General features: G+C 38.8%; 1 protein-coding gene across 2 annotated transcripts in view; it reads right to left on the bottom strand.

The window, feature by feature from the left end:
* The window catches only part of LOC120538901 (anthrax toxin receptor 1-like), a 223459-nt gene that overhangs the window by 197385 nt on the left and 12473 nt on the right, over positions 1-13601 (bottom strand). Inside the window, exon 2 of one of the 2 annotated variants that reach the window (XM_039768487.1) lies at positions 3151-3222. In XM_039768487.1, coding sequence (XP_039624421.1) covers positions 3151-3222 — 72 coding nt within the window. Of the gene's footprint in view, positions 1-411; positions 1245-3150; positions 3223-13601 lie in introns of those variants that run through there. The other variant, XM_039768488.1, reaches the window with a different exon arrangement.

Below are 13601 nucleotides of genomic sequence, written 5' to 3'. Positions count from 1 at the left end.
TTCTCAGGCTAAAATATGTTAAAAATCTAACACAATAGATTGCACAAAGCGTTAAAAAATATATACTTAACAACAAAACTACTGAACTCATAATGTGCAAGTACTCTAGCAGTTTTCACCATTTTACTCCATTTTTGTTTTAAATGAAAGAGGAAACGACAAAGAAGTCATGTCACTGTTTGCTTCATTTCTTCATTTTAGATGAAGGAGACACAGTAGAAACATACGTCATGAAGCGTGTCCACGCAGGCATGAAAGATCAACGTGTGTCAAAGCTTGAGTTATGGGCTGTACATCTCAGTTCTCACCAATTTTATGTTTTTTGTTTTTTTTTTTTATAACAGCTCTCCCTATGAAATATGAAATGATCCCCACATTCAAAGATCTCCACATTAAATAACAAACTCCAACCTTATCACTTAATCATTCAAAGCTTTTACGCTAAAACAGCAGACAGGAGACAAGGCATTAGGTGACAAATCCAATCTGTCATGGCGAATTCTGTTCAAAAACCTGACAATGTGTCTGTCACTCCTCCACGGAAGTTTTTCTGCCCTAGATGAAGCTGTAAGTAGCGCCCACATGGACACTAAGTGTATACGTGTGATTTAATTTCACAATTTTCTGGTAAATAAGGCCAAGGAGCAACACAGAACAATGTAATAGTGCTAATGGCTGTCAGACAGTTGTATCAAGTCCAAATGTGTGTAACTCACAATTTCAATTGTTTTAAAAAATGCTGCTCTCCAAGTTTTGCCACCGCTGGCAACCGCTACGTTCACCTAAATGGTAAAGCTGGGTGTGCCCTCTGTTCCCACATTGTCTAATTCTGGGTTATGAAGACGCTCATCATTGTTTGGCTGCCAGATAAGGAAAACAGTAACAATAATGTATGTAAATGTGAAAAAGCATGTCAATTTATATATTAATAATATTAATGGAACAGACCGTTCATTTTTTTTGCTTTACCAGCAGCAGTTGGGTACTAATTAAAAAAGCCACTAGACAAAAACCGGCAGTCTCTTCAACCCTCCATCATATAAGTGTGACACCTCTGGGTTGTCTAAATAATCCAAAATGAGAACAGAGCCGAACTGAGCTTGTTCTTGTTGTTGAAGGTGTGCCCACTTTTAATAGCTCTGGTAGAGCGGAGCGCCTTCAGCGTTGGTACAGAGCAGACAGATGGAAAGCTTCTGACTGGTTCAGTACACTCTAATGCTTCTGAAAGAATGTTTGCAATCACATTTTCCATTTAAATGTCAGCTGTTGATTATGTTCAGATAGATAGATAGATAGATAGATAGATAGATAGATAGATAGATAGATAGATAGATAGATAGATAGATAGATACTTTATTAATTCCAAGGGGAAATTCACATACTCCAGCAGCAGCATAAAAAACAATATTAAATTAAAGAGTGATAAAAATGCAGGTAAAAACAGACAATAACTTTGAATAATGTTAACGTGAACCCCCAGGTGGAATTGAAGAGTCGCATAGTGTGGGGTCTCCTCAGTCTGTCAGTGGAGCAGGACAGTAACAGCAGTCTGTCCCTGAAGCTGCTCCTCTGTCTGGAGATGATCCTGTTCAGTGGATGCAGTGGGTTCTCCATTATTGACAGCTCAGCGCCCGTTGCTCTGCCACGGATGTCAAACTGTCCAGCTCTATGCCTACAATAGAGCCTGCCTTCCTCACCAGTTTGTCCAGGCGTGAGGCGTCCCACTTCTTTATGCTGCCTCCCCAGCACACCACCGCATAGAAGAGAGCACTCGCCACAACCGTCTGATAGAACATATGCAGAATCTTATTGCAGATATTGAAGGACGCCATCCTTCTAAGGAAGTATAGTTGGCTCTGTCCTTTCTTACATAGAGCATCAGTATTTTCAGTCTAGTCCAATTTATCATCCAGCTGCACTTCCAGGTATTTGATGATCACAGGGTCCATGAGGGGCCTGGGCCTCCTAAAATCCACCACCAGTTCCTTGCTTTTGCTGGTGGTCAGGTGTAAGTGGTTTGAGTCGCACCATTTAACAAAGTCCTTGATTAGGTTACTGTACTCCTCCTCCTGCCCACTCCTGATGCAGCCCACAATAGCAGTGTCATCAGCGAACTTTTGCACGTGGCAGGACTCCGAGTCGTACTTGAAGTCTGATGTATACAGGCTGAACAGGACCGGAGAAAGTACAGTCCCCTGTGGCGCTCCTGTGTTGCTGACCACAATGTCAGACCTGCAGTTCCTGAGACGCACATACTGAGGTCTGTCTTTAAGTTAGTCCACGATCAATGCCACCAGGTATGAATCTACTCCCATCTCTGTCAGCGTGTCCCTAAGGAGCAGAGGTTGGATGGTGTTGAAGGCGCTAGAGAAGTCCAGAAACATAATTCTTACAGCACCACTGCCTCTGTCTAAGTGGGAGAGGGATCGGTGTAGCATATAGACGATGGCATCCTCCGCTTCCACCTTCTCCTGGTATGCGAACTGCCGAGGGTCGAGGGCGTGGTGGACCTGTGGACTCAGGTGGTGAAGCAGCAGCCGCTCCATGGTCTTCATCACATGTGACGTCAGAGCGACAGGCCACCCCTTTTTTGGTTTTGCACTTTGCTTCTAGCATCTATAAAACATGTAACCTTGATAATAATGAAGCAAAACAGGTACTGAAAGAGACCTAGCAAAGCTTTAACATTTTGGCAAAGGTGAGTAATATATCATTTATATTCTTAGATCGCATGTGTTATGCAAACAAATCCAAATCACTTGGATAGATTACCACAAAACTGTTCAAAGAGTGTAACAGTTATTTCCAGGTCATCTGCTCATCAATTTGTATCAGCTTAAATCTATAAATGTTTTTATTTGCCTTTAAGAGATTCCAATCAGGGGAGCTGAAGTGGCCAGACCGTTCTGCTCTGGACTCATGTTACCTGAATTTGGCTGACGCATCACTGATGTGTATAACCAGGATGGAAGAACTGCTGCCTGCTGAGAGAATTGTGTTTCTTAGCCACATGTCATGAACAGTGTGCGCTCCTGACAGATGTGGAAGCCTGACAGACCAGCAGCAGGATGACTGACTCAAGCAGTTTTCATGGCCAAACAATTTATTTCTTTACATGTGATATACTGTAGCCAAGAATTTCTTTTTTACCTTATGAATTTGTGAGCCAGATGTTCGACAAAGAAGTAGATTTCATTCCAGTGATCCTTAACACTTCCTGACCTGGGAAGACAATTTGTTCAGCCTGTTAGTGTTAAAACATTTGCAGCAGAAAGATCAAGATTTAAAGCCGTGACTTAACGTTTTTAATTGAATTTTGTACAATGATTGAAGATTAATACATGATTGAAGATTAATCAGTTACAAAGCAGAACAGAAGACAATGAATCTGCCAAAACCAAATAACATAACAAATAATGTAGCATAATATTCTCAAAAGCACTTTATACAGGGTCAAGGGTGGCTGGAGCCTATCCTGGCAACATTGGGTGCAAGGCAGGGACTAACTTTGGACGGGGTACGAAACTATTCCAGGGCCCACTCATTCAAATGCCAACACTCAAAATTGGTTCCCTTCCCTAACACAAATTAATTTAGGAAGAAAAAAAATAAAACTGCACACTCTGCACAGACAGCTAGGCTAATTTTATAAAATATGGTTCATTCTGCTTTTACCAATTTTAAATATCTAATCAGTTATTAGATTAAAATGTACCATGCATGTCACTTACGTTTACAAATGACACTTAATTACCGTATATACTTGCGGATAAGTTCTCCCGCGGATAAGTCGGGACTTGATTTTACAGTATAGTTTCTGGTATTTTATAATGTCAGTCATGTAAATTGAATGCGGAAAACTAACGCTATTGGTCCAAGTGATTATGATATGCTAACGTCCACCTGAGAGAGTAACCAACGAGCACACTGCCTTTTTATTTTATGTTGATGCAGCAATGCGCTGTCGTGCTCCTAACCTCTCTCTCTCTCTCCTACATGACCGCACAGTAATACCCAAACTATTTTGAAAAAACGTTTGCACTAATTTGTGTTTTTTGTATCTCACACCCTTAAACACCTTTATAGTAAGATATAAGATATTGTAAATGATGGAGCGTTCCATCAAAAGAAAATATGAAGCTGGTTTTAAATTAAATATCATTGAAGTAGCTAAAAAAATTGGTAACTGCACTGCTGCAACAAAATTCGATGCGTCTGAGAAACCGATGTGAAATGGAGGAGGGAAGAAGATGTAAAAAAAAAATATCTAAGCGTTGCATTTTTGAACGGGCATATAAGTTGGGGTCTGATTTTATGATCGTTTTTTCAGATTTTAAGACCTGACTTACAGTATACGTGAGTATATACGGTAGGTGGATTATCTTACAGTTGTCATGAATGAGAGAATTCCTAAGCATAAAGTCTCAAACAATGATTCAAATTGCCCACTGTGGGGGAAGCAATCAAGCCCTGGCTAGAAATAAAAAGGGCAACATAGCATTCTTATTTATTGTTACCAAAAATGCTCTGTCACAAAAATAAGCTCCAGAAGAAACAAGAGGCAAAAGGAGTTACCTGAAAAGACAAAGGTAAACTCAGAGGCAAACAAGTCCTAATTCATATACCAAAGAATAGTGAAAAAATGAGCAAAGGGGCAAAAAAGTGACAAAAAGCACAGAATAAACACAAGAGAAATTTACCATCCACCAAACATACTCAATGAACTGCAAGAGTCTGTGTATTTTCTTCAGTCTTTATAGTGATGGGCATTTGGTCCTGCCTCTTGGGAGACCACCCACAAAACACAATAAGCATTGTAGAATACATATTGGCACATAGAAACTAAATAATCAACACTATTAGAATAAAAATTGAAGACATATGGGAACATGGGAATGTGGAAACCTTGGCTGACACATGGCAACAGTCAACAATATCTCTACCAATTCATATCATTACAAAAAAAGTTGTATATAAATAGTTGTAAAGGCTTATGCATAGAGTGTTACAGACAAATGTTAAATACAATCAAACAATCAGACAATCTAACATGAAAAATATTGTGAAAAAGTTTCAGAGCCTTAGTAAGCTCCACGTTGTTGACAGATAGTGCCTAAAAAAATAAATAAATAAATAAAATAAGATGCTGAGTTATATATGAAGACTGGATTTAGGCTGTGTAAGAAACTTCAGAGGACCAATCTGGAACTCACTGGAGTTTTGGGCTTCTCATGTGCTCATGTGCTAGGAAATAATGAACTTAAGCTAATGGACTTAAGAGGAGCTGTGACAGAGACAATAACATTTTTTGTTTTGTTTTGGTACTATGGACCTAGGATGCTGGATTGAACAGGAACTCCTGAAAATTACATTGCAGGAAAGATTTTAACATAATATTCTCAAACCTGCTTCGTCAAATTTATGGCCTGAATTTCTTTTCTATTATATTCTATATGGTGTTCCACAAGGCTCTATCCTGGGTCCTCTGCTCTTTTCGATCTCCATGCTTCCATGAGGTCAGATTATCTCAATGTATAACGTGAGCTACCACAACTATACAGATAACACACAACTCTCTTGGTTCACTGACCCAAAGTCTTACTTGTGTTTCTGAATGGATGAGTATCAGAAATTTTAGTGAGTGGCAAAAATGGATATAATGAGGGTATTAGAAATAAACTGGATCCATTAGGCTTAAAAGTCAAGGCAGAGGTAAAGAATTTAGGGGTAATTATTCACTCTGACCTGATTACTAGGACAGCATTTTTTCACTATATACAGTGCATCCGGAGAGTATTCACAGCGCATCACTTTTTCCACATTTTGTTATGTTACAGCCTTATTCCAAAATGGATTAAATTCATTTTTTTCCTCAGAATTCTACACGCAACACCCCATAATGCCAATGTGAAAAACGTTTACTTAGGGTTTTTTGCAAATTTATTAAAAATAAAAAAACTGAGAAATCACATGTACATAAGTATTCACAGCCTTTCCCATGAAGCTCAAAACTGAGCTCAGTTGCATCCTGTTTCCCGTGATCATCCTTGAGATGTTTCTAAAGCTTAATTGGAGTCCACCTGTGGTAAATTCAGTTGATTGGACATGATTTGGAAAGGCACACACCTGTCTATATAAGGTCGCACAGTTGATAATTCATGTCAGAGCACAAACCAAGCATGAAGTCAAAGGAATTGTCTGTAGACCTCCAAGACAGGATTGTCTCGAGGCACAAATCTGGGGAAGGTTACAGAAAAATTTCTGTTGCTTTGAAGGTCCCAATGAGCACAGTGGCTCCATCATCCGTAAGTGGAAGAAGTTCGAAACCACCAGGACTCTTCCTAGAGCTGGCCGGCCATCTAAACTGAGTGATCGGGGGAGAAGGGCCTTAGTCAAGGAGGTGACCAAGAACCCGATGGTCACTCTGTCAGAGCTCCAGAGTGTCCTCTGTGGAGAGAGGAGAACCTTCCAGAAGGACAACCATCTCTGCAGCAATCCACCAATCAGGCCTGTATGGTAGAGTGGCCAGACGGAAGCCACTCCTTAGTAAAAGGCACATGGCAGCCCACCTGGAGTTTGCCAAAAGGAACCTGAAGGACTCTCAGACCATGAGAAACAAAATTCTCTGGTCTGATGAGACAAAGATTGAACTCTTTGGTGTGAATGCCAGGCGTCACGTTTGGAGCAAACCAGGCACCTCTCATCACCAACAACAACAACATTTATTTATATAGCACATTTTCATACAAACAGTAGCTCAAAGTGCTTTACATATTAAAGAATAGAAAAATGAAAGACATAATTATAAAAAAATAAATCAACATTAACATCGAATAAGAGTAAGGTTCAATGGCCAGGGGGGACAGAAAAAACAAAAAAACTCCAGACGGCTGGAGAAAAAATAAAATCTGTAGGGATTCCAGACCATGATACCGCCCAGTCCCCTCTGGGCAACCAGGCCAATACCATCCCTACAGTGAAGCATGGTGGTGGCAGCATCATGCTGTGGGGATGTTTTTTTAGCGGCAGGAACTGGGAGACTAGTCAGGATAAAGGGAAAGATGACTGCAGCAATGTGCAGAGACATCCTGGATGAAAACCTGCTCCAGAGCGCTCTTGACCTCAGACTGGGACGACGGTTCATCTTTCAGCAGGACAACGACCCTAAGCACACAGCCAAGATATCAAAGGAGTGGCTTCAGGACAACTCTGTGAATGTCCTTGAGTGGCCCAGCCAGAGCTCAGACTTGAATCCGATTGAACATCCCTGGAGAGATCTTAAAATGGCTGCGCACCGACGCTTCCCATCCAGCCTGATGGAGCTTGAGAGGTGCTGCAAAGAGGAATGGGCGAAACTGGCCAAGGATAGGTGTGCCAAGCTTGTGACATCATATTCAAAAAGACTTGAGGCTGTAATTGCTGCCAAAGGTGCATCGACAAAGTATTGAGCAAAGGCTGTTAATACTTATGTACATGTGATTTCTCAGTTTTTTTTATTTTTAATAAATTTGCCAAAATCTCAAGTAAACTTTTTTCACTTTGTCATTATGGGGTGTTGTGTGTAGAATTCTGAGGAAAAAAATGTATTTAATCCATTTTGGAATAAGGCTGTAACATAACAAAATGTGAAACAAGTGATGCACTGTGAATACTTTCCGGATGCACTGTATAGTATAGTATAAATATAGCAAAAGTTAGATCCCTTATAACTTTGAAAGATACTAAAAAATTAGTTCACGCTTTTGTTTTCAGTTGGCTAGATTATTGTAACACACTCCTCTCAGGACTACCCAAGAAAGACTTCAATCGATTGGAACGAGTACAGAACGGAGCTGCTAGAATCCATCCATCTATCCATTATCCAACCCGCCATATCCTAACTACAGGGTCACGGGGGTCTGCTGGAGCCAACCCACCGCAGGGCACACACTCACACACCAAGCACACATCCGTCCATCCATTATTCAACCCGCTATATCCTAACCACAGGGTCACAGGGGTCGGCTGGAGCCAATCCCAGTCAACACAGGGTGCAAGGCAGGAAACATACCCTGGGCAGGGCACCAGCCTACTGCAGGCTGCTAGAGTCTTAACTAGGAAAAGAAAATCCGAGCACATCTCTCCAGTTTTGATGTTCCTACACTGGTTACTTGTGCCATTTAGAATTGACTTTAAAATACTGCTTATGGTTTACAAAGCCTTAAATAATCTCACTCCATCTTATATATCGGAATGCCTCTCACCTTACACTCCAAATCGTAATCTTATATTTTCAAATGAGTGTCTACTTATAATTACAAGAGCTAAACTTAAAAGAATTGGTAAGGCGGCCTTCTGCTGTTATGCACCTAAAATCTGGAATAGTTTACAGATAGAAATTCACCAGGCTAATACAGAGGAGCATTTTAAAGAACTCCTAAAAACAAATTATTTTAACATGTCATTCTCATCGCTTCATTTTAGTTTAATCCTGATATTCTATATATGCATTTAATTAAAGTATCTATCTATCTATCTTTTTTTTGTGGCTCCGAAATACGGACTTTCTCTGCTGTGCTTTTTCCATTTTCTGTGGTGGCGATCTGCGTCAACACCACCTGATCAAGGCACCGCCATGTCACAACATTGATGGATTGAAGGCCAGATGTCCACACGACCATCATCATCTAACTCTTCCACGTGAAGCCTGAAAACCATGAGGACTGATTGAGATCATGTATGATGGGTAGAATGCCCAGTTAGGTTTGGGTGGTCTTGTGGCCTCGGAAACCCTGCAGATTTTGTTTTTTCTACAGCCGTCCAGAGTTTTTCTTTTTGTTTTTTCTGTCCTCCCTGGCCTTTGGACCTTACTTTTATTCTTTGTTACTTAGTATTACCTAACCTTATTTTTATATTTTTCTTTTTTTCTTTCTTCATCCTGTAAAGCACTTTGAGCAACATCATTTTTATGAAAATGTGCTATACGAATAAATGTTGTCATTGCTGTTGTTCTTTTAATGAATTCTTTTCTATTTCTTTTAAATATTACTTAGTCAGCTCTGTCTGTGTTTCCTTTATGAATTTATTTTACTACTTCTTAAGGGGTTTATGTTATAATGTAGTATTATATTGATTTAATTACTTTTGTCTTTTGTGTCTTCTTGTCTTTATAATGTGTCTTTGGGGACTCCAGGCTTTCAAAAGCCTGCAGATGCTACAGTGCTTCACTTAGGCATTCATAAAATATTTACCTTTTCTTATGATCTTGATTGTAAGTATTTGTTGAATCTTTTTAGTTATGACACTTTTTGGATTCAGATTTCACTTTGCTTTTCTTTGGTTACTTTTCTAAGGCAAACCTTTTTGATGTTTTTTCTTCACTATGCTCCTGTTTTGCAAATTTCTCTTTGAAAATTGATCTTTAAGTATAAAACAATATTGTATAATTGTACAATAATGTACATGTTTCCCCTTTCCCATTTCTGCATTTTTGATATTAAAGCTTTGTTCACCTTTAAGGGTCTGTACAAGCAGACGGGCATTAAGGCGTAGTGGTTAAAGCTTTGGACTTCAAACCTTGGAGTTGCAATTGCTAAAACAAAACAAATGTAACCAATTTTATCACTCAAATGTTGTAAGTTAAACTTGAAAGAAGATGCCTGGGGTAAAGGCATCAGCCAAATAACAATTCATATTAATAAAAGAGGTCACAAGAGCCTGCTTCTAATTTTTTATTTCTTTAAGACCTTAAGGATGCTTGATTTTGTAGGTGAACCTCCATTTTCAGTACTGAGAGCCATGCAGGGAGATCACAGCACTATCACCCTACTGAAACTGAAGCTTATCCCAGCAGCTTCAGACACAAGGCAGGAATCAGCGTGACAAGGTCTGCTTATAAACACACATTCACAATTTAGAATTGTCATTTATCCTAACTCTCATGTATTAGGAATGTGGGAGAAAGTACACTGAGAAAAAACACAGAGACACAAGGAGTATGTACAAAATCCAGCAGGGACTCAAACCTAGGGCACTGGATCAACACTGTCCTTGGGAATTTTTGGCATTATTTTCTCATTTTTGTGAACAAAAATAGCAAAAAGGGACACAGGCCACAAAATGTAAAAATTGCTCAATTAGTACTATGAGATGTTCACTTTAAAAGTTAATTTCTCTTTGAATACATTTTTGTAAGCTATAGTGTACTTGGGAATATGGGTTTCTTTATTACTGGAATATTTCCATACAACTACTTTTGCATTATAATGTTTCCTGATCAGAGTGATTGTTTATTTCATGGTGGCACAACATTATTTTGTTTTGCATATGGGCGCTGTCATGTTTTGATTCCAGTTACCAGCTTCTGTTTGCCATGGCATGTGGTTTTAAATAGCACAACCCCTTAAATACCAGGGCGGCAATTCATTCGTATTTGTGATCTGAGTAGGTAATACTTTCAGATTTCCCCTCTGACTTTGATTTCTGATTAGCAATTAGGCTTTGGTGTAAAAGACTTCTTCTTGACTTCACCTAGCTTCTGGTTTTGACTCGATTTCATCTTATGCTTCTCTTCCAGTCCAGGCAGAATAATTAGGTCTGGTCCACACAAAACAAGCCTCACACCAGGCCACCTAGTCCCAAACTCAAAAGGCTGGCTTTCTGGTCTGCACAAGCCCAAAATGGGGCTCAGGCTTTTTATAATGTTCAAAAACTTCAAAATACTGTAAATGAAGTAGAAGAGTGGGTGTCCATTAAGTTCTGGTCAAAAATTAGTTCTTTTATTATTTCAAGAATTTGTTAGATAATCAACAAATAAGATCATTAAAAAAAGAGGCAGTCAAAAAGAAGCAAAAAATCACAAAGGGTTTTGCTCAAAAGGTCACCCAAAGCAAACAAATCCATTCAATAATCCAAGGTCAGAATCCAAATAAACTGGATAGCTGGAAATGTGGTCTCCAATTTTATGAGTGTTATGTATTCGAGAGATCCCAAACATGTACAGTAAGTCCCTACCAGATCTAAAAATGCCCACTAGAGAGAGAAACACAGTCAAAACACCTCAGCTATTAACGCAGAAGGCCACATAGAATCTTTAGAAATAAAAAACAGCTTTAGAACAAAAAGAAGCTCCATTGAGCCCAAAAAGCAAAGGCAATCCAAGTTAAACAAGTCCTAATGCAGTAATTCAATTGGGAAGTCAACAAACAGCAGAGAGGTCAAAAATCCAGTAGTACATAAATAACAAGTGAATCACAAAGCACAAGAACTCACCTTTCCTAAATTTATTCAAATGAACTACAAGGGACTGTGAGTTGCCCCTAACTTTATAGGGCTAAGACCAGTTGCTTGCAGTGATGGGCAGATGGTCCTGTCTCTTGACGGACCCTTAATAAAACACACAGGCATATGGGATACAGCAAATGATAATAAAAAGTAATACTAACATAAATCAAAGACTCAAAAGTGAACAAAAAGGACCTAAAACAAGAATTTGAACCCTAGTCAGGGTGAGGTGTGATTTACACAGGTGGGCTCCTACAACCTACAATCTTAAAAAAGTCTCCTGATCAAAATACATTTTTGACATGGGTAATAGGCAGTGTCATGATTTTGAGATTTTTGGCATGTGCAATATCTAATTTTCCACTTATTTTATGATCATCTTTTGCATTGACAGTTATTAACCATTATGATATGTCCACTCCGTCATTTTGTTTAGATATTTTTGATCTTATGATCTGCCATTTTATATGTTTTTTCACTGGCCATGGCCATGCTGTTGCTGACAGCCGCTCCTCGGGATGGCTGGAAGTGTGTCACATAACATCATCATGCTGCAAGTATTTAAAACCGCAGTGCACAAGCCACATTGTCCAAGTTTCTGGATATTATGCAAGTTTCTGCAGTTAAGTTTATCTAGTTAAAAATTGCTTAGGGAAGTAGAACTCTGTGTATGAATCTTGAGTGCAATTATTTAGTTTAAAATTCTTTTTTGTCTGCCCTGACCACATTTATCTCTCTTATCCCCAAGTTCTGGTGTTTAGAAATTTTGATTCTGCTATTTTCAAATTTGGCAGAAAGGGTAGGTGGTGACATGATTGCTAAAAGCAAATTACTACAAATATAACATATTGGAGTACACAAGCAACATCCTAGTCTAAAATAATGATCAGACAACGGCAGTTATATAAGTCTGGATGACAATACAGAGCATTGTCTCCTTTCAATAGGGAAGCCAGTCTATTTTATGAAGAAGCCCTGGCAATCATCAGTGAAACAGACTCTAATACATGCTGTAAGTTATGATTTTATCCTCTTTACCAGGTTTTCTAGTTATTTGTATGCCCATGCAAGTTGCCAAAATGTGCAAATGAATGTATTTTAGACCAATTCTAAAATATAGTGATGAAAATTTACAGTAAGTTTTGTTCTCTTCATAAATCTTTAAAAGAGATAAATAGTTTCAGCTTTCCAGCATATTCTGCAACAACATCTGCTAATGAATATATTGTTTATAGCTATCATTATATAATGACTTTTTAAGGAAAGTATTTACAGTATAAAATGTTACTGATATGAAAGCTATGAAACTCTTCTCCTTCAGGTAGCTCAAATTGCCAGTATTTATGTAGACAAATTTCAGGAAAGTTAGAAAACATAAAGGAAAAAGAAGCCTTATTTGAAGCAGTTATATCACTTATGCACCAGCAAATATCTTTCTGGAGGAAAGAGTAAGTGGCCACTCAGCAATATTCAAAATACATGACCACTACTAAAATATACAAACGACTGGGAGAGCCATGAGAAATGTTAAAGGCGACATCTAAAACCCATTTCAGCTGAAAGAACCTCTTAGATAAAAACGAACCATACAGAAAATCAAACCAGATGTTTCTACGCTCAGATCTCATACTCTGAAGGTCAATGTGGCAAAGGAAAGTGAGACGTTGACGAGTGGCAGTGTACAATATAGTGCAAAGAAATGGCAAACCAAATGACAAGTGGAACAAATTCAAGCAGACATCAAACGAAGGTTAGTCCAGCAGAAATCCCAACCACCATGACAGGAGCCAGAAATACATGACACGTAGAGAGTATAAAGATACACTAAATCAACTAAAAATGGAAACAAATAATAATGTTTGGAGCAGGTCTCCTGAAGATCGCATCACTGAAAAGTGAAATCGACAGAAATGCAAACCACTAACATATGAACATCTGTTAGACTAAATAAAAGGTGCACAGCAGCAACAAATACCGCGCCTCCAGACATCATTAAGACCAGGCCAAAAAAAGAAACAAAAAATCAAAACTCCAGGAAAAGAGGGTCAGGGCAGTAGAAATGAATGCAATGACAAAGGAAAAAAGCATTCTTATAAAGTTTAGAGAGAAATAAAACCCCAAAAGAATTCTTCCATAAGCATTTCCCAGTTAAAGGTTTGGCTAATGAAATGAAACTTGCAGTAGAAATAATTTAATTTTACCAGTCCTAACTTTATAGGCGAATACTGCTGAATGTAAAGAAAATAAACACACATGCTGAAGATGAATGTGTTTGGTTAATGGGCCCAGTGTGAGTGTGTCTGCGTTTGAGTAGGCCCTGCGATGGATGCACTGACGCC

The sequence above is a fragment of the Polypterus senegalus genome, chromosome 11 (assembly GCF_016835505.1).
Source record: "Polypterus senegalus isolate Bchr_013 chromosome 11, ASM1683550v1, whole genome shotgun sequence".
NCBI lineage: Eukaryota > Metazoa > Chordata > Cladistia > Polypteriformes > Polypteridae > Polypterus > Polypterus senegalus.
Note: the sequence above shows the minus strand (reverse complement) of the source record. Positions and strands in the feature narration are given on the sequence as shown.